The 21,775-nt window shown below is 47.0% G+C and overlaps 1 protein-coding gene across 1 annotated transcript in view; it reads left to right on the forward strand.

The window, feature by feature from the left end:
* The window catches only part of Csmd2 (CUB and Sushi multiple domains 2), a 583,606-nt gene that overhangs the window by 391,599 nt on the left and 170,232 nt on the right, over positions 1-21,775 (forward strand). Inside the window, exons 15-20 of the mRNA XM_028759696.1 lie at positions 674-868; positions 10,395-10,533; positions 11,486-11,673; positions 12,377-12,565; positions 12,755-12,871; positions 21,420-21,635. Of these exons, the coding sequence (XP_028615529.1) occupies positions 674-868; positions 10,395-10,533; positions 11,486-11,673; positions 12,377-12,565; positions 12,755-12,871; positions 21,420-21,635 (1,044 nt within the window). The remainder of the gene's footprint in view (positions 1-673; positions 869-10,394; positions 10,534-11,485; positions 11,674-12,376; positions 12,566-12,754; positions 12,872-21,419; positions 21,636-21,775) is intronic.

A 21,775-nucleotide genomic window follows, 5' to 3' on the forward strand; every position in this document is an offset into this window, starting at 1 on the left:
CTCTCTCTCTCTCTCTCTCTCTCTCTCTCTCTCTCTCTCTCTCTCTCTCCCACCCCCCGGGCTCACTCATTGCATTATCAATTGCCTGGCAGAATGAGAAGCAGCCCTGGCATGAGACAAGGACATGCAGGCAATGGCTTCAGACAGGGCTAATTCCAGGGCACCAACTTTATGATGCATAGTGTCTATTAGTGTCACAAAACTGGAAGCCAGCTCCCCCGCAGCATACGTGATCCCTTAACCACTTAACCATCTGAAATTTGGAAAGCATGGAATGGATTTGACACTGAGAAGACAGATCTGCCAGTAAACTACATGGAACCTCAGTTTCCCCTCTGGTAAAGGAGAGTAGTCATATCTCCATGATAGAATTTTGATGTGATACAATTAGTTACCATGAGAAACACAGTTCACTGCCCAGTCTGTCGGTATCCCTTAGAATGTGTTCAGACAGCCTGAAAATCAAGTTTAATCTGTGCGTGTTTTGTGCCCAGTGGGTTCTGTCGGCCATGACCACAGGGTCCCAGGTACTGGGACACCTAGCATCTTTTTCAGGATGCCAAGTTCTTGAGGAAGTGTGGAGGTCTGATTCTGACTGTTGGCAGCTCATTTATCTTTGGTGGCCCATTTGTGTACCCCCTCAGTCTAATGGCCTGGACATCCCCTTCCCCAGCCTTCCGACATAACGAGTGCCCGGATCCTGGTGTTCCGGTTAACGGCAAGCGATTTGGTGACAGCCTGCAGCTGGGCAGCTCCATCTCCTTCCTGTGTGATGAAGGCTTCCTCGGGACGCAGGGCTCCGAGACCATCACCTGTGTTCTGAAGGAGGGCAGCGTGGTGTGGAACAGTGCCGTGCTGCGCTGTGAAGGTGAGTGTCCCTGGGCTTGGACAGTGGCTGTCAGTCTGAGAGGCTGGGGTGAGCATAGTAAGTGGCTCCAACCACTGTGGTTCATCTCTGCATTCATGCATCTTCTCCTCCAACAACCCAGGAGGTCTTCTTGCTCTCATACTGGGATGGGAGGCCTGATGGGATAGCTTTGCCAGGGAATTTGAACTGTGAACTGAAATTAAACTGGGAAAAAAACTCCTTCTGGAATATCGGCCACCAAAATGCAGCTTCTTTCAGCTCAGGGCTCACAAAGGACAGCCATGAGGAGCTGGGTTTCTAGTTACTGTCCCAACAAGTTTATAGTGTCCCCCTCAGCTTGTCCTCCCACACACAGGGATGCCAGCACTCTTGAGTTTGGCCTCTCAAGGATGCCTGCTGTCCTTTCCTTCACATGGTCGTTCCTCCTGGGCTCTCCCTGCTCCATCAGCTGTGCCCTCTGTTAAACCCTGCCTTGGTATCCAACAGTTACTCTCTAGGTGATGGAGAACAGGCCAACTGGAAGACACATGGCTCTTAGCAAGTGCCAGGCTTGTTACAACATCTGTCCAGCCCTGCCTTGGGTCTCAGGGCAGTTTTGAAACTTCTCAGACCAGCGTTTGGTCCAGCTGGCAGCAGAGATTTCAAACACAGATTACACCTCCTAGGGATAGGGATCATGTCAAATCTGTGTGCCAAGCACAGCGCCTGGCACAGAATCAGTGCTCAGTGAGACTCAATAGACGGATACTGCATGTCCTGAAGGTACATTAAGGGAAATGGTGCTGTCTGGACAGGCAAGGGCTGTGGCTGGGAGAACAGAAAGCTTCTTCCTCTCATCTCCTGTGATAGACAGAGGATGGAGCCCTCAAGGACCTGCCTGCTTACCCAGACCTCACCCCACAAGTGAGAGGCCCTGGGAGGATAAAGGAGGAGGGTCTTTGGGAGGACTTTGCCTCCCAGCTGACGAGCAGGTGTGTGAGATAGGACAGGCCATCCAGAGACTACTGGCTGAGCTGCTTCTCTTTTGAGCCTCTAGTTTTCCATGTAAAGCAGAAATGAGAAGGGAGGAGGATAGATGTTAGCCATCTTTCAAGGGTTACAGCAAACATAAAACCAGCATCCCTCCGTATTTACTGTGCTCCCATCAGTGTGTGAGCTCCCGGAAGTCAGGACACCATCCTGGCTCACAACCTTACTCCTGCAGAGTGTGGACACCTGATCCACACCCAGCCAATGCTGTTTGATGAATGAATGAATGAGTGAATTAATGAATTTCTAACCAGCCACATGCCCCTGTGAAAAATGTGTCATTGGTTGACCTACTCTCCCCACCTCACAGCCAACCAGTCAGGTCACGCTGGGGAAGCCATATGGCCCTTCTGTGCCTCAGTTGCCACATCAGCAAAGCACAGATGATTCAGGACCCTCCCAGCTGGGTTGCTGTAAGCATGACTGGCAGACAGAGAACGCTCAATACATATGGCAGTTGGTATTATTTGAACTTGATTTTGACCGTTATTTTTTATCAGACCAATCGGATCAGGATTGACTCTTCTATGGGTGAAAGTTATGTTTGAGAACAGGAAAATTAAAATCTTAGAGTGGGAGGGAGAGCCACGGCCCAGAAACCCACCCACATCACCTAGCTCCTTCTTTCTGTCTGTGCCTGGTAAGACCCTGGCTTCTTGATTGGCATCTTTGTCTCTATTTTTTTCTGGGTATTTTTTTTTAATTAAGCATCTCCACCTGGTGGACAATTAAATGCAGCCACTAATAGTCTTTTAGATGTTCCTTTAATATACTCTAAGAGCCACTCCAATCTGGAGCAACTGTACTAGGACAAGGCCGGAAGGAAATGACTTCTAAATTTGGAAAGGAGGAAGGTCATCACCTGCAGACCTGAAGGCAGGAGTGGACAAAGGTCCAGAGAGGGAATATTTTCGACCTTGTGGACAGCTAAGATCACTCTCCCTTCAGTTCCGTCACTGCCACTCAAAAGCAGCTGTGGACAGCACCTCAGTGGCCAGGCCAGATGTGGCTGTAGTTATGTGTGTTAAACAGTCAGACATGTCCTAAGAAATATTTCCAGGTACAAGAGGCTGCTTCCTAGCAGTGCCTTGATATCTCTCGTGGTCATCTCTGCCTTGTCAATCTTTCAAGGAAGACTCCAATAGCCACAGCCTTCTGTGACAAGTGTTGGTGGGTGTCACCCAATTGCGGCCTAGCAACAGCCCTGGAAGGCAAGTAGAGTTATTTTCCCAACTAATGGTCAAGGTCACAAGTCACCTGCCCAGCACCTTCCCAGCTTGTACTCAATGGTGCCGGAATCCATTCCCAGATTCTGGGCAGCCCTTTTAGGATTATATCGCTACAGAGACTGTAATATCAAATGTCTTTATGAAAGACTTCAAAGTATTCCCAGCGAGAACAAAAAGAAGGGTTTCTATTTTTCGCTTCCCAGTAGGAAATTAAAACAAAAGGAAGCATATGGCCTGTCGCTAAAGACATGTCTCAGCCACAGAGAGCATCAAGAAATGACAGTAGTGAGACACATGTATCAGTTATGACAATTGAGGCAATTAAACTCCCCATTAAAGACAAAGACTCTCCAACTGGACGCAGGAAAACATTCAGGCTCACAGAGTTGCATTGAAAAAGAGAGAGAGACCAGTGAATGCCAGTGAATCCTTTCATAATTCAATTTCTATCATGAAAGTTTCAAACCATGTCAAAGTGTAATATTTTTTTAAAAGCTCAAAAAGAAGTAAAGTTCATTTCCTGTGGGAAAATTGTTTAAGAACTTGCTGCAGCAGCTAGAACGATCTCAGGCAGTAAAACCCTCGCCATGCAAACGGGACCTGAGTTCGGATCCCCAGCCCCTGTGTCAGAAGCTGGTCCTTGAATGTGAGGGGGGAGGTTCTCCTATTCAAGTAGCTGAACTTACAACCAGTATTTTGTTCCTTCATACATTCATCAAGCATCTTTTTTGTGCCAGGCACTGGGTTAGGCCCAGATACTCTCCTCAGTCCAGTTCCAGAGCCTTACCCCCTAATCAGGATAGGACCCTTCCTTCCCTTGCAGCCTTAAGTACCATTTGTTAGCCTACCCAGCTGGGGTTATGAGCCCACTTGTATCCCAGCTGCCGCTGCTCTGGGATGGACTTACAGCATGTTGTTGCATCCCTAAGAAAAGTCGGCTATAGGTCTGTGATTCTCTCTAACAGATAAAAGACCAGCTGTATAAGAGCTTCACAGTGACTTTCCAGTACATGCCTTACAATGGGCCGCCAGGTCTCAAGTCATGTGTCAATCTCAGGGAGTCAGTTCCTGCCTCCCGATATTTCTTAAGATATCTCTTGCACTCTGGATTTGTGTGCACATGAGAAGATGTATGTGTGTGTGTGTGTGTGTGTGTGTGTCTACGAATGCATGTATGTATATGAGTGTGAGGGTGCACATTGTGTGCAGATGTGTGTGGTGCATGGGTGTGGGTTCATGTGTGTGTATGTGCATGTTCACACACACACACACACACACACACACATACATGGAGACAAGACAGACTCAAGTGTTCTTCAGGAGCTGTATACCTGGTTGTGCTGTTTTTTGTTTGGTTGGTTGGTTGGTTGGTTGGCTGTTTTGTTTTGTTTTGTTTTGTTTTGTTTTGTTTTGTTTTACACAGTCTCTCACACAAGATAGGTCAGGTGTTATTTCTCAAGAGCTGTCCACCTGTTTTACAGGACAGAATTTTTCATTCTGGGGCTTATCAGTGAAGCTAGGTTAACTGGCCAGCAGAGTCCCACTTATCCACCCAGCTTTTGAGGTGTGTGCTGGGGCTCGAACTCAGGTCCTTGTACTTGCACAGAAAGCACTCTACTGAGCTGTCTCCCAGCCCCATGCACTCTGAATTCTGCCAGTTGCTTCCCAGAGTGGCTGGTTAACAAGCTCCCTTCTCTCTTGTATTTCTTTAAGTGGCACTGAGATCTAGATACTTAGACAGACTTGGACTCCTTTTTTTTTTTAATTGCCAGACCATTTATTAGGTGGGATTTTGTGTCTCTATTAAAGGAACATAATGTTCTACTGTGTCTCCTTTGGGACACTAGGGGCTGTCTCTGATCCCAGCCCAGAGACTGAAAAATAGCAACTCTCCACTGTTCCATTTTTTTTTATAAGCTGGGATGCTTGAAGAAAGCATGTCTTAAGATACAGTTCAGGAAGAAATGACTGAAGAAATAATTATTTTCTTTTATATACTTTTATTATTTGTGTATTGCCAAGTGGGCTCCCTAACATCTTCCAAAGCTGGACTGTTTTAAGCATCGTCTGAGGCCAACAGATGTACATCCATCCTGTGTATTTACTGAGTATTTGCAGTTCTAATGCTAACTGAGGTTCTCATTGTCTTCCCAGCTAGCAGGAGCACTTTGAGGATGGTCCAGCCTCTTCTTGACATTTTCTGCCCCGACCTAGAATCAGTTGGGTTTTTTTAAAGGCACCTTTTAAAGGAAATTGATGTTTAGAATCTAGACTACTAAAGGGTGCTTATTACTATTGACTCAGCCCATGTTTGTAAGCCATTTTGGTAAACGCCGCTAGGAACTGCTTTATCAAAGAAAATGTGTGCGGGTTCATTTCATTTTGAATAATGAAGTTTTCTTCTTTTAACCTCAACTTCCTTGATATTATATTCAACTGTCTTTTCACTCTTGCTCAAAAATGCAAGAAGATCCCAGCCCAGAGACTGAAAAATGGCAACTCTCCATCATTCCATCTTTTATAAGTTGGGATACTTGAAGAAAGCATGTCTTAAGATACAGTTCAGAAAGAAAAGACTGAAGAAATAATTATTTTCTTTTATATACTTTTATTATTTGTGTATTGCCAAGTGGACTCCCTAACATCTTCCGAAGATGTTAGTCCCACAGAACACCAACATGGCTGACTTCCCATGTTGTGATGAATACCCAGGACTCTCAGAACAGTGAAGACGGTGCTACAGACAGCAGCATGCTTACTAAGACTGTCTTATTCTTGTTCTTCATCATCACCATCATCATCGTCATCGTCATCACCATTCTGTTCTTTATATCCTCATTTCCTGAGATGGATGGGCTATCAAATTACTATCTTTTAAGATCTCTTTAGGTTCTTATACATAAATACACAATATAGTATTGTATTGTTTAAGTTTTTAGAAATTGCACATCAAATTTAATCATTTTCAATTATGCAAAGTGCTTATGTAGTTCCAGAGTTAAATCTGCCCCAAAAAAGGAAACAAAACAAAACACCAATGTACTTTCAGGGAAAGTAAAGCTCTGAGTGCACCCCTTCTACCCCTGGCGAACACTCCACATTCTCCATTCATCTGAGTGGGTACTAACACTTTAATACCAATTTAGCTTTTTAAAGATCCATTTTTAGGTCTCAGTTGGGTATACGTGTATGCATGTAGGTGTGGATATGTGTATGTGAGTGCAGGTACCTGGAGAGGCCAGTAGAAGGTGTTAGATCCACAGGTGCTGGAGCTAACAGGTAATTCTGAACCAGCCTCCCACCCCCTTCCACCCCTGTGGGTGCTGGGAACTGAACTCAGGTCTTCTGCAAGAGCACTACTCACCCCTAACCACTGAGCCACCCCTCTAGCCCGATTTAACTTTCATATTACACCTTCTTTAGATAAATAGAATCACGGATGTCTGTGCTCTCATGTGCATAGAGATGTGCTGCACACATCTAGTCAAAAAATGCTTTAAAAATTAAATCCATATTACAGTGTTAGTACTTACTCAGATGGACCATAAAGGAAGGAAGGATGATGCTGTCTGTCTGAGTGATGTCCAGGAGTTGTACTGCTAAAGAGACATTTCATCGAGGACTCCTCCTCTCCAGTCATGGACCACTCTGGACTATGAGAGTGATAGAATGCAGGATGGAACAGAGAGCCCCGTTGTCCATCACATGTGCTTGAGATGGGATTAGTCATCTAAAGCAGTGACAGAAGATCAGAGAAAAACAAGAACATGGGGCCACCACAGAAAGGATTTACACTCAAGACAGGGCTCTGTTTATCTGTCTGCAGTCAGGGAATGCAATTCTGCCTTTGGCCTGGGGCTTCCTGGATACTGAGGAGGGAGGTCAGCATCCAGCCCCAACCCAGAGAGGCTGGACCTGGAATGAATGAGAGGCAAGACTCAGAACCTACTTGAGACCTCTGGGGCACAGCGGATGACGCATCCCTCCCTGGCCCTGAGGTCCCACACATGTGCTGTGGGAGATGATTCAGTGAGATGATGGGTGGGTTTTACAAACCAGAGATACAGGGGGGATGATACCCGTGTATGGTTTAGTTCTCAGTGTTTTATATAGACACCATCCAATTACCTCATTTCTCTAAGCCTCCACTCACAGAGATCAGAGCAGTAATCCCCTTCTATAGAATGGCGGCAATAATCTCCTCCTATAGAATGGCGGCAATAATCTCCTCCTATAGAATGAAGGCAATAACATATGTGCCATGTTGCTTTGCAGTCTTCACAAGGATAATCCATGTTAAGCCCCGACACCTGGCAAGTGCTGGGTACCCTCTAGCTCAGTTGTCTGTTTGACAGTGGTGTGCTGTCTGCTACAGGAGATTTGAAGACAGAGGTCTTCAGGTTAAATCTCAGCTCTGACTTCATTAGCTTAACATCTTTTATCTAGAGTCTTAACCTCCTTGGTCTCGGTTGCCTCCTCTGTAAAATGGGGATAATAACTTTACTGTCATGCATTTGGATGACATAATAAAGCAATCCAATGAGTGGGGCACCAGGAGGCATTGGCACCTCTTCCTGATGTCATTCCTATTGTTACCTCCTCTGTTAATTAAATGTCCTAATATACTTTTCTATTAAGAATGTCTGGGCTGGAGAAATGGCTCAGCTGTTAAGAGCACTTGCTGCTGTTCTGGAGGAACCAAGTTCAGTTGCCGACTTCCACACAGCTGCTCACAGCCACTTGTAACTCTAGTTCTAGGAGATATGACACTCTCTGGCTTCTTCAGGAACTACCGTTCACACATAATGCACAGACATACACATAAAATAATAAACTACAGTATCTTTTAGAAAAAGAATCTCTGGGCTGAGGATGCATCCCAATTGGTATGTTGCTTACCTCTGCGTAAATTGCATGTGAAGCTGCATGTCTGCATGCAGCATTCTGGAGGTGGAGAAAGAATCAGAACCATCTGTGGCTATGTAGTGAGTTTGTGCTATCCTGTGCTACAAGAGACCCTGTATCTAAAAAGAAAGAGATGGAGGGAGGAGGGGGTAAAGAGTGGTTTGAGGAAGGAAGAGAGGGAGGAAGGGAGGGAGGAAGGAAGGAAGGAAGGAAGGAAGGAAAGAAAGAAAGAAAGAAAGAAAGAAAGAAAGAAAGAAAGAAAGAAACAAACAAAGAAACAAAGAAGGAAGGAGGAAAATTCAGCTTGAGAGGACATCTTGACCTAGAAGCATCTAGAAGAATTTGCAAAGAAAGACACGCCTGGTAGCTCCCTTATTTCTACCTCAGTCCTGTTCAGGAAGTGTCTGGCCTCTAGTAGGTCTGCAGTAAGAGGGGCTACAGCAGTGGTTCTCAACCTGTGGGTCGTGACCCCCTTGGGGACTGAAGACTCTTTTCCAGGGGTCCTCTAAGACCATCAGAGAACACAGAGATCTACATTACAATTCATACCAGTGGCAAACTTAAAGGTGTGAAGTCGCTATGCAAATAATGTTATGGCTGGGGCTCACCACAACAGGCCCATATTAAAGGGTCCCAGCATTAGGAAGGTTGAGAACTGCTGCTCTAGAGGAAGCAGGAATCTCTTTACAGCCTAGAGGCTGCTTAGCTTGTGGCACTTGCTTCTGTGATGTCTTGCCTAATTCCAAGTCCAAGCTGGTCCCTCAACCTCATGCTCCTCAGCTTCCTATGACAGTCACAGCACCAGCCTCGTAGGTGGGAAGAAATATGGTCTGAGGAATATGGTCACATATTGTGGAAATGCCTGACTATGGTATGAGCGCTCAGCCTACTGAGGGTGGCCATGACAATGACAACAGCCTTAGTGTGGTGGTGGTATGCTCACACTCTTTAGGGAGCTTGGGCAAGTGTTAACATCACCCTGTTACATAACTCCCAGTCCCAACAGCCCCAGTTGAGATTGCAGACCTTTTAAGCTAAGTGTCTGAGAGACTTTTCTCATCACTGTGACAAGACACCTGATAGAGAAACTTAAGAAAGGAGAGATTTAGTCTGACTTACAAGCAGGAGAGTCATAGTGGCCGGAGCTGGAGGCAGCTGGAGGCAGCTGGCCATGCTGTACCCTCAGTCAGGAAGCAGAGGGAGAGGAATGCTGGACTCATCTCTTTCTCTTTTTAATCGTGATTATTATTTATTTATTCTCTATTTGTACATTTATTCTGTATTTATTCACACCATGGAATGGTGATTCTTTCCCTACTCAGTTTACTTCCTGTAGACATTCCCTCAGAGACATCCCTGGAGGTTTGTCTCCTAGGTGACTTTAGATCCAATCAAGGTGGCAAGAAAATTTAGTCTTCACAACACTTAACACAGTTCATAAGTGGGCCCACTCCTCGACGTCACTTAAAGGCCCTGGTGGGTGGGGCTCCCATCTTGACACCTGTTTCCACAGACACTGAAACAGGAAGATGAAATGTTGCAAGCCATGTGCTAACTCTAAACGTATCCACATGGTCGCGACAGGCATCATTCATGTTCTCTCATCCTATTGGCCAAAGCAGTCATGTGACCCAGCATGACAATGAAACCTACCATGTGTCCTGAAGGATAGCCATCACACAGGCTAGGAGGCATGGCGTCTGGAGGAAGGAATTATGGGAAGGAGCCTAAGCAGGAGGCAATGACATGCTTCATGGGACCAAAGCCAACCAGAGGGTGGGGTGAAGCAGCCAGCATCTTGAGAATCACCTGTCCCACATTTCATTCATCCATCCTTGGATCCATTCTCTTACCTAACAACCATGGAGGCAGAGTTATGTGTCAGGTCCTATAGTAAATACTGGGCCTGGTTGATGGAGAAGGCAAATAACTCAGTACTCACAGTGTGGCGAGACACAACACTGCCCTGAGCTGACCCCACGTCTAGCCACTAGCTCCCCAGTGTTGATGGGAGAAAGTAGGCTGGGCTGATGCCTCTGCCTCAGGCCTGGCAATTGAGTTGGGAACAAAGAAAAAGGCAGCAGTGACCCAAATATTAGCCCCACTGGAATGACAAACAGACCTTGCTGAAAGAATTTTTAGTCTTTTCCTTCAGGCCTTTTATAAACCTGCCAATGATGTAACCGGTCACATCTATAAGGGTCCCAGTCGGCAAAGCTCACAGTTTAGACTTTATGTAATTTTCCATAAAAACAAAACAAGTCCTTGTTGGCTGACACTTTTTATAGAGAGGGGTTTTTGTTTATTTCTTCGTTCATTTGTCTCTCACCAAATCTGCTTTTTTTCCCCCTCTGTTCCCCCAGCTCCCTGTGGTGGTCACCTGACTTCTCCCAGCGGGACCATCCTATCTCCAGGCTGGCCTGGCTTCTACAAGGATGCCCTGAGCTGCTCCTGGGTGATCGAAGCCCAGCCTGGATACCCCATCAAAATTACATTCGACAGGTGCTGCTGACCACACCCTCCAAGGGGGTGGGGGGTGCCAAGACGATGCCTCCACTCTGACAAAGTTGGGGGGAGCGTAAGACATCAGCAGGGTGGAGGACATGGGGATGACTGCCTCACTGGCTTTATGTTTGAGTTTGATTGATATACCGGGAGTCTGTGGCTGGGGATGAGAAGGCAAGCAACTGATCGCTTTGGACCCCAGAGCCCTTTCCTTTACTATCCCGTTAAAGAGAGATGGCAAGTAGGCACCATCAGACACCATCATATTTAGATAGAGCCCACAAAAGCTCAGCATGGGAAGGAGTGCTCCCCAACCTCTGTCCTAAACCCTGCTCAAGTGTTCCTCCCATTCCCAATCTTTAATTAAGCCCTTTGGTGGGAAAGTAGTCTCCCAGATGTGAACCCAGAGCACCTCCAGATGGAGCATCAGTGGCATGAAACTCACGGTCTGCCAACTGTCCCATGAAGAGTGGCATAAGAAACACGCTGTGCTCCGTGGGCCACCTGCCCGTGTGTGACTCTGCTGCACAATCTTCATTGCTTTGGGTTTTTAAACATCTTTTTTATGAATGTAAAAGTTAGTCTTAGTTCTCTAAGCCAAAGGCCAGACTTGATCCTGGGGCTTTGATGGATAAAACCCCTAGTCTAGAACATTCTGAATCCCATGAAGCCTTTGTCTCTGCATCTGAAGATGGATTCTGGACCAAGTTCTAGAGAGGACTGTGAGTGTACTTCCTAAGACACTCCTAAGTACACTGTGAGTGTACTTCCTAAGGGATAGTTGAGTTAAATGCAGTAGAGGAAGTCCTTCCGTATGATTATTAAATGTATGCAAATTATATTAAAATATCCTGCCTGCTGAAATCTGGTTGCCTGGAGCCCTGGGTGGGACAGGGCAAATGATACGCTTTGGGTTTCTTAAAACATCGCCATTTGTATGGTTTGGTAGGTTTAAAACTGAGGTCAACTATGACACCCTGGAAGTGCGAGACGGACGGACATACTCAGCGCCTTTGATTGGCGTTTACCATGGGACCCAGGTGCCCCAGTTCCTCATCAGCACCAGCAACTACCTCTACCTCCTCTTCTCTACTGACAAGAGTCATTCAGACATCGGCTTCCAGCTCCGCTATGAGAGTGAGTCTCAGTGGGTGGCACAAAGAGGCAGACAACCAGACTGACTGGGTTGAGGGAAGGCTCCTTGACTGTGCTCCACCATGGACCCAGCCTTAGCCAACCTAAACATCATTCTCAGCCTCTCTCACATGGGAACTGGGTTGCTCATGACCTTCAGGCCAGGTCCCACATGCACACCTCCCAGCTTCCTCTGTCTACAGGTGATTGGCTGCTGCCATACCCCGCATTGTGGGATCAAGGGTTTGACTGGCCATGAACTTGAAGTCAGTTGGCATCTCCCTTGCATCTGCCTTCTCTCATCAACTCCATTTGTCTCTCCTTGACTTAGAAGGTTAACCTCATGTCAGTACCTTCCAGACCAAATTAGGAAGCGTCTCGCTTGTGTGACTTGAGAGCATCTCGAGGACAGAGTCATTTGCTTACTCATGCTTTGTCACTAAGTCTTGTTATAGTGCCTAAGCCAGAGTAAATATTCAGTAGACCTGGGCTGAATGTGTGAGCCAGCTTGAGAGCTGGGCCTCTCAAATGTCCCCTTCATCCTCCTCTACATGAATACCAAGGGCCACATTTCATGAGTTGGTAACTGGCAACTTCTGACTCTGTAGACCAAGGCTCTGTCTTCCCTCCTTTTATAAGCCAGATGGGGTCCCTCCTTGATGACATCACACACTGTCTGTTCCCAGCTGTGGCCTCTCTTTTCCAGCTATTACACTACAGTCAGACCACTGTCTGGACCCAGGCATCCCCGTCAACGGGCAGCGTCATGGAAATGACTTCTATGTGGGTGCTCTGGTGACCTTCAGCTGTGACTCAGGCTACACATTAAGCGATGGGGAACCCCTGGAGTGTGAGCCAAATTTCCAATGGAGTCGTGCCCTGCCCAGCTGTGAAGGTGAGGTACACCAGTAGGGGGCGATAAAGAGCAGATTCTTTCTCCTGCTCTGATAAGCCAGGAGCCTGATTCACTGACTCCCCAACACTCATCGGTGAGGTTGGTGGTTTGGGGGTGGGGGTCCATGAAGGATGGTTGGGGCAGCTCTCTGAGACACTCTGACTTTCTCTGCCCATTCCACTCCTACAGCCCTCTGTGGTGGCTTCATTCAAGGCTCCAGTGGCACCATCTTGTCGCCAGGGTTCCCTGACTTCTACCCCAACAACTTGAACTGCACCTGGGTTATTGAGACGTCACATGGCAAGGGTGAGTGTTTAAGCCTGCAGCAGGTACTGACCTCATGGCCAGGACTCCAGAGTCCCAGGTCAAAGCAACTTCCATGAAAATTTCACTACATGATGACAGCTGAACTTAGCTTAGTCTAGATTTTCTTACCAATAAGAAAACTTGCAGGAACTGCACACATGTCTGCGTCACAGAAGCCATTCGGTAAATACTGCTGAGAATCTAACCTCTCAGGGTTTAAGAGGTCTCTCTAGTAACCAGTCATTAAAGGCCATTTAGCCTAACGTGTCCCATTAAGGTGGCGGCACACCCCTGTTGGTACGGAGACAGGAAACTAGTCCACAAATGAATCTCTACTTTTTTTTTTTTTTTAGACTGGCACAGAGATAAGAGCTGAACGTAAGACTGTACACAGGCCCAACAAGCCCCTACGATTGAGCTAGATTTTCTACTCCACTTTTTACATTTTATTTTGAGATGGGGATTTGCTAAGTTAACCAGACTAGTATTGAACTTGTGTCCTAATAGCAGGGATTACAGGTCTGTACTACCAGGCCAGGCTACTGTCATTCTTGAGAAACCTGTTGTCTTAGCAGCATCTCTCCAGTGTCTCTGAAACCCTTTGTCCTTGTCCTATAACCAAAGAAGCCTGGGACACTTTTGGTCCCTCTTCCTCGTGTTCACTCTTCAGATTCTGAGCATGGCAGCCCCCTCTCACATAGCTTTCTTCTTTCTGAGGGTGACACACATTCATTCGCCTCCCCAGCTTCTGTTGGTCCCTCAATTGTTAAGGAACAAATGAAATCATTGGGAGTCCGTGTTCAAAGCAAGGGTGCTAGTTACAAGTTAGTTACTAGTTCATGCTTCTGACCACCCACATGGCAGACACTGGGCTAGTGAGCAGCAGGAAATGGGCTGTTACAGCCTCTGCCCAATGCTTCCTCTGACATCTCTCTATTGTTTGGCAAGAATTCTAGCACCTAGGCTCACAGCTTTGGGTTTTCTACATTGGGAGTAGAAGCTAGGCCTTGACAATCACTGATAATTGTGATGTGTGGCTTCAATAAAAATGAAAACAAACAAACAAACAAAACAAAAAACTCTGATCTGGAAGAATTAGCATGCAGAAGATTACAGGATTAACGGGTTGAAATAGAAGAATACCCCCCTCCCCAAAAGTTGGTATGGGTTGAGAGTGTGTAGTACATTAGTCCAGAAGTGGACATCCTTTACTCAACAGGGGCACGGTACAGAAATTGATGCTTCTGTGTGCACATGCCCAGGTACACAGCCAAAAACGGACTATAAGGCATAACTAAAGTATCATTTTAGAGCCATTGAATAAGTAAACAGAATTTTAAAACTGGAATTATGCTCCTGGAGAAATCTCCATTGGTGAAATGCTTGCTTTGCAAGCATGAGGACCTGAGTTCAAGCCCCAGCACCGGTGTGAAAAGCAGGACACAGTGTCTGCCTCACTGCTATAATCCCAAAGCAGAGAAGGCAGAGAAAGGGGGACCCCTGGTCTACCCCAGCCAGTCAGCCTAGCCCTGTCAGCCTAGCCAGTCAGTGAACCCCAAATCCAAGTGAGAAACCTTATCTCCAAAGCCAGCATGGACAGCTATTGAGGAATATCACCTAAAATTAATCCCTGGCCTCCACATGCACACCCACACATGCACATGTGCATACACACACACACACACACACACACACACACACACACACGTGAGTTTAACCATTTGGAAAAGGAATGTTTAAAATCCCATCCCTATCTCATCCACAAAGCCACATGGATGAGAGCTATAGAGCGAGCACCATGGATAGTCTTAGCCTCTGGCAGGATGTTCCTTTAACAGATAATCCATAAAAGCAAAGGCTGTTGGATTCAATTAAAATTTAAAAATTGATAAGATTTGAATTAAAAAAAAACCTCTGTGAAAATGCAAAGTCAATAGTAAATACGCAAAAAAAAATTATCTGTGATGTATGTAATTGACTAAACACTGCCGACCTAATGTATAAAGAGCTTTTAAATTCTGTAAGAAAACTCGGCCCGGCCCATCAACCTGAAAAATGAGCAGAGCTATAAACTAACACTTCATAATTGAAATACAAATTGAAAACATCAGCCCCACCAATAATTAAAGACATGCAATTTCAGCCAGTAATGAAACACAGTTTCCCTTTCCAAGTCACGTCAGGACGGCGTAATGCACGGGGTGGTATAGACATGGTTAGGCCTCGCTGCCTCACTTCTGACCAGTGCGGACAGGCCTGGGCTTCTCCCGGCGGTGGTCCGGGAATGGGAAATCAGCGTGGTCTCTGTATCCAGCGATGTCACTTCATTTACCTGAACACAAGTAGTAAAACTGCATACTCTCATGTACCTCTCAGGCACATTTTTTTATTACATCAAAAAATTAGGAACTAGGGTTGAGGAGGTGCCTTAGTTCCTAACATACTTGCTTAACATGTACTGAGGATCTGAGCTCAGACCACCAATGTTCATGTAAAAAGCCAGGCTCAGCAATGCATGTAACACCAGAGCCCTGGAAGCACAGATGCATGGCTTCTTGGGACATGCTGGCCAGCTGCTAGCCAAATCAGGAAGCGCCAGATTCAGTGGCTCCAATATTAAGAAACCAGGATCAACCTCTGCCTTCTACACACATGCACATGTGTGCATAGCACACTCATGCATACACACACACACACAAATTAAGTAATCTGAGTGGATGAGAATTCTGGAAATGGATTAGAGGACCCAAATTCAGTTCTCAGACCCACTTCAGGTGGCTGGTGACTACCTCCAACTCCAGCCTGAGGGAATCTGAATCCATGTAATGGCCTCCACAGGCATTGTATACTTGTAGCATATAAACACACACACACACACACACACATACACACACACACACACACATGTGCACATGCACACACAAATAAAAGTAAACCGTGAAATAAGCAGAGAGTACAGGTAAGGAATGGAATGCCAGGAAGCTACAAAAAGAAATAACATAGGAAAGAATGTCTGCCGACCATCAGAGGTATGCCAGTAAGTTAAACAGCAAAGCATGGCCCCCAAAGTCTGGTGCATTTATAAAGCAGAAGGGAGGCTATTTGTACAGGACATGATCTGCAGAGGTCTGTTCCACATGTTCATACTAGCTACCCTTTCTTCATTCTCATCTTTGGACTTCTTTCCCCATGAATTAGGAAGACATCTTATGTAACCACACTATTTACATAAAGAAAAAAACCTGAAAGGAAGAGTATCGCTATACATACCATGTGTATTCAAGTATCCACCTCGGCTTTCAAGGCCAACTCTGCCCAGGGCTAGGATGGCCCAGAGCTTTTCCATCAAAGCAAGGCAGAAACCTCCTGGAAATCAAGGCAGCCCTGAAGGTTCCTAGAAAGACAACCTCTGTATTAAAGATGTTCTGTATCTGGGCCCCTGTGATCCCAGAGATGCATGTTTCTATAGCTGAGCGTCTGAGATTGTGTGAATGTATATGTCACTATATTTCCACGTGTTTACCTAGAAATCACATCAGCTCACTGGCTGTTTCATACATACATGTCTGATGATGTAGATCCAGATCTCAGTTTACCATGGTGAGGCAGACAGAAGATAGATGTTAGGCAAGTATCCTGGAGTTCAAATGTGAGCTTGTGTTCAAGAATGATGTCCAGGAAAGAATTAACAAGGATAAGATGTCTGTGAATCAATGAGAGGTTGTGGTAAATGACCAGATCTCCTTAGAACCATTCGAAAGCTTCCCTTTGCCTTTAGCATCAAACCCTAAGTAAACCAGCCCAGGAAACGCAGGGCTGCAGCTACCTGCTGAGTCCCAGACACCCAGACCTCAGCTCAGCTTCTAGAACTTTCCATCATTAAGGAAGAGAATATGGTTCCTTGAACTTTTATTTTAACCCCCACCTCCATGACATATTGGGAGCTCTGTGAAAGGCAGATCTCTGGTTCCCCTCCCCTTCCCCTCCCCTGGTTTTGATGTGAATTTCACATCCTTTTCCTATGCCCTGCTCCTAGACTATGTTGGGCTAACAGATCCCCAGGTTGTTTATTTGAATTGTTCCCAAACAAGAGAAAGCCCAGCTGGGGAAAGTTAACTTTATTCAGAGTTGTTCAGCTGCCATATGGCAGGGTTACTGGAGTCGCTGCCAGACCCAGGGCATGGGCAGCTTTGGCCACCAGTCCTCAGTTGGCCAATTAAGGGACTAAAGTATTGGTGAAAAGCACAAAAGAGGGACTTATTCAATGTGGACACATTGAGAAGAGAAACAAAGAGGTTCAATCACACACACACACACACACACACACACACACACACAGGGGTGGGTCCTAGCATGAGATTTGCATTTAAATAGGTTGCATAGCGAAGCAATCCTGGGCAAGCTTTGGTCCCACCCAGCACCATTATCTCAGGTTCAGTCTCCTACAAGAGGTCAAGTTCTCAGAACTGTGTGAGACCTTGTTCCTGGAGACAAGCTCCCAGCTCTGGCTACCACCTAGGCTGTAACCCTTTCCTTTTGACCACATGAGATTCTCAGTATGAAATCAAAGTTCCCCAGGGTACTCTGTTTCAATCACGTAGTGGCCAAAGGAAGGGGCACAGTATGCCTTTAGGTTACATGGGGTGGGATGGTGAAAGGACTTAGCAATGCAGGGGTCCAGAGAATGTGACATTATGGAGACCCCAATGTTAGTTATTAGGAAAATGGGGTTCCCTCTTTGGGGTTCTTAAAAATCATTAATAAAAGATTTTTAAAAAACAGACTCGGAAGCTTGAAGACAATTTTATCAAATTTCAAGAAAAAGAAAAAAAACTAACAGGACAGGCAAGATGGAAATCCAGGCAGTTGCAGGAGGAGAGGAGATGGAGAGAAAGCTGTGTCTGCTAGGCATGGCATTCAGAAGCAGTGAGAAAGCCCAGAGTGTCAGAGAAAATAGGCTTAGGACCACTGATCTGGGTTCACAAGGCACAGTTCGTAGGCTCGTGCGCCCAGGACAAACGATTGGACCAGGAACACTTGATTGGAACCAGAAACAAATTACTAAGAAGGAACAAAACACTTCCAAGAATGGAAGTGGGGACTAAGGAAAACATCCCAGAAGCATCAGGCTACATTGTACACAGCCCTTTATAACTCTTCACGGTCTCTGCTTCTCCCAACCATGTCCCTCTCCCCACTCTAAATGTTCTGTTCCATGGATGAAGCCTCAAGGTGATGAAGGGCTTCCAGGCTCTCTCTGAAGATAGGCTCCTTTGACACATTAATCTTGGCATTTTAGTCTCTAGTAACCTTTCTCCTACCGTACCAGGAATGACCTCTCCTAACCTTCCAGGTCACCTGGGGATCTGGAGCCCAGACCACCTGTTGAATCCCTGCTGGGTCCCTTCTATGTGCCGGGATGGCACCAGGAGCCTGACAGTGTGGCTCTACCAAGTTGTACCTCATCCCAAGGACTATTTGCCACCTGGGAAGGGGAGTCTGCCATTGCCCTACTGCATCTGAGGGAAGGCACTTACCGAGGGACCCAGGCTACTGTCCTTCCATGAGCAGGCAGACATGTGATCCCTGCAATTTCTGCCCCATGCAGTAGCTCACTCCACTGTGTGCATCTGTCACACCAAATAGGATTCAAACTCCAACCAGTCCCTCTCTGTTTCTATGACAATGTCTTCATCTTCTCACAGTGGCCTAAAAAAGCCCCAAGCAATCAGCACAGCTGGGAAACCCGAGGGTTTCAGCTGGGTTTGCTCATCCTTAGACTCCCAGCCAAATGTTTACTCCCCGGAAGAGGCTGTGTTTGCACGCTGGAAGAGCAGGGCCAAGCTGGTGTCTCAACAACTCGTTTCTGCATGTTACTGTATCTGATCCACATGTTCACCACCGCCACCACCACGAATGCTCACACCTGTCTGTCCAGGGCTACACGGACCCTCACCAGCGAATCCCTCCGACGCTCCTCGTGGAGGCCCCAGACATAGCTGCTTACACTCCCCATGGCCTACAGAGATTGCCCACAGTTGCTGCAACTCTCTCCTTCACTAAGCCAAATCTTTCTCAGCACAAGGCACTAAGCATCAGCCCAGTGCTTGGTAGGGACACAGGACCTGTATCCTTGCAGACATTAGTACTTGGACGAATCCTGGTTACCTAGACGTAGAGTGTTTATTACACCCCACCACCTCTGCTCATTTCACCTCCCCAACTCTCATAGAAACCCAGACATTTGGGGATCTCTAGCTCCTTCCTGCCCATGGGGGTGCAAGGACATGCAAAGATTTTCAAATTCTTCAGCCTTTGGGGCTTGGCTCCAACCACCATTTACCAAAAAAGTGCCATTGGTGTCACAGAGCTACACCACAGTAGCTGTATATATTCAGCATGTAGATTGTGGCCTGGTAGGTCTGAAGAGAGTTATTTCTCACAAGCTCCCAGGTGACATCCATATTGTGGGTCCATAGCACACACACACACAGTACCAAATAGACCCTGTCCTTGTCACACTGCAAGGCCCATGGATGTACTGGCTGGTGCCAGTGGGAGAACAGAATCTGTAGTCAGGTGTCCTGGGTTCAGCTCTGCTATCTATGAGGGGAACCTTGGACAAATGACTTCATCTCTTTGTGCCTCGTTTTTTCCAGGGTACCTAATAGACATAGAACAGATGACACCCACATTTTAGGGTAACTGGCAGATCCGTTTCTCCAGCTTCACTTCTAGCTGCTAAGGGCTGGCCTCGGGGGCAAGCAAGAATAGTGACAACAGGGACATAAAATGCAGTGAAGGAATAGTACTGCTGTTGCTTTGCTTTACACTCGTAGTCTCCCTCCCCGCCCCTGACACTTGGTAGGTGCCAAGGGCATGCATCCTCATGGAAAGGGACACACAGATACATTCTTGCTGCTGTCCAAGGGAAAGACATCCCCTATCTTTCCACTCTCCGGTCTCTTTGCTGCCTCTGCCCCACCTCCTCTGTCTCATGTTATTTCTTCAGGATATGTGTATGTGTGTGAGTGTGTGTGTGTGTGTGTTTGCATATATATGTATATATATATATATATATATATATATATATATATATATATCCTTCCCCGTCTCTGACACTGCAACACTGCAAACTCTCCTGGACCCGGTAGTCCAAGCTCATGGCATTCAATGCCACCTTCTGTTAGTGACTCAGATCCACCTATGAAGTCCCACCCAAGTCCTGAACTCCTGAATCTTCTTTCAGCTGCTCACTGGAAGCTCAGATGCTACCCAGGCCAGCTTCAGCACTAGACCCTCTGGTGTGCTCTCTGCCCTAGCTGTTATTTCCCAACCATCCCCCTCACCCCTTATTTCCCAGCCATCCCCTCACCCCTTATTTCCCAGCCATCCCCCTCACCCCTTATTTCCCAGCCATCCCCCTCACCCCTTATTTCCCAGCCATCCCCTCACCCCTTATTTCCCAGCCATCCCCTCACCCCTTTGCATTGTATCTGCCATTGCTGCTCACCCAACTGCCTAGGATTCCTTATCCATCTGTGCTCGCTCTTGCTCCTGATGCCAAGCCTCACCCCTCATCCAGTGCAAGCGGCCACCCTTAAAACTGACTTCTCTGACTTCCCTCCTCCAACTCCATCCTCTTCTGACCATCACTTTGCTATAACCAAAGTCTGACCTCGGGTGGGAGGGGCCAGCCATCTTGTTGATTCCAGCAAAGAGCCAGATCTGTCCCCAGTTTCAGGTTGAGACGCTTCTCCTGAAGACGCCCAGCTACCCTGCTGCTTATGAAGCCCTGAACACCACAGCTGCTCTATCCCCAAAGATAGGCTGCTCCCTTGACAGGGACAGTCTTCCTTGTCTTAAACTACTGAATGACTGTGCGACCTTCTGAGATTTGTCTCACAAGCCTCTCTTTCCCCTCCATCTTTTAATCAATCACTTAGTTATATGTGTATGCTTACGTGGGTGCATAAATGAACACGGGTACACACGTGTGTGGAAGCCAGAGGACAGTTGAATGTTGCACCTAGAGCCATCCACCTTGCTTTTTTGAGACAAGATCTGTCACTGAGCTGGGGTTCACAGACTGGGCTGAGCTGGCAGGTCAGCCAGCGAGCCTTGGGCACCACTGTCTCTGCCTCCCCAGCTCTGGGATCAACAAGCACAGCCAACCACAGTCTGCTTGCACACATGGGTTCTGAAGATGAAACTCAGGTTCTCACGGCAAGCATTTTACCAACTGAGCCCTCACCCCACTCTGCTCCCTGCTGTAGACTGCTGTCTCAGCACCCAATGGCCGGCTGGTCTCCAGGCTAGCATCCATCCCTCTGACTGTAGGTCTTTGTTTAACACGTTGGCCTTTCTCCTCCTCCTCACCCTGAATCTTGCCCATGGTGCAGACTCCACAGAGACACAGTGAACGGCTGTGAAGCAATATAGTAGATTATCTGCAGGCGTCCTTCGCCGGTGCTGACTGCCAGAACAAGGAGCTCGTCTCCAGCCATCTGCCCACCCCAGCCTGCACCTCTACTCTCTCTCTCTGCAGGCGTGTTCTTTACCTTCCATACCTTCCACCTGGAGAGTGGCCATGACTACCTCCTCATCACTGAGAATGGCAGCTTCTCCCAGCCGCTGAGGCAACTGACCGGCTCTCGGCTGCCAGCACCCATCAGTGCCGGACTCTATGGCAACTTCACGGCTCAAGTACGCTTCATCTCTGACTTCTCCATGTCCTACGAGGGATTCAACATCACCTTCTCAGGTAATGAGTGTGACCATCCCTGGGGAGAAGAGTCCAGGGAGCCATATTCATTTTCTCTCTCTCTGTCTCTCTCTCTCTCTCTCTCTCTCTCTCTCTCTCTCTCTCTCTCTCTCTCTCCCTCCCTCCCTCCCTCCCTCCCT

The sequence above is a fragment of the Grammomys surdaster genome, unplaced genomic scaffold, assembly GCF_004785775.1.
Source record: "Grammomys surdaster isolate TR1022 unplaced genomic scaffold, NIH_TR_1.0 126313, whole genome shotgun sequence".
In the NCBI taxonomy this organism is placed as follows: Eukaryota; Metazoa; Chordata; class Mammalia; order Rodentia; family Muridae; genus Grammomys; species Grammomys surdaster.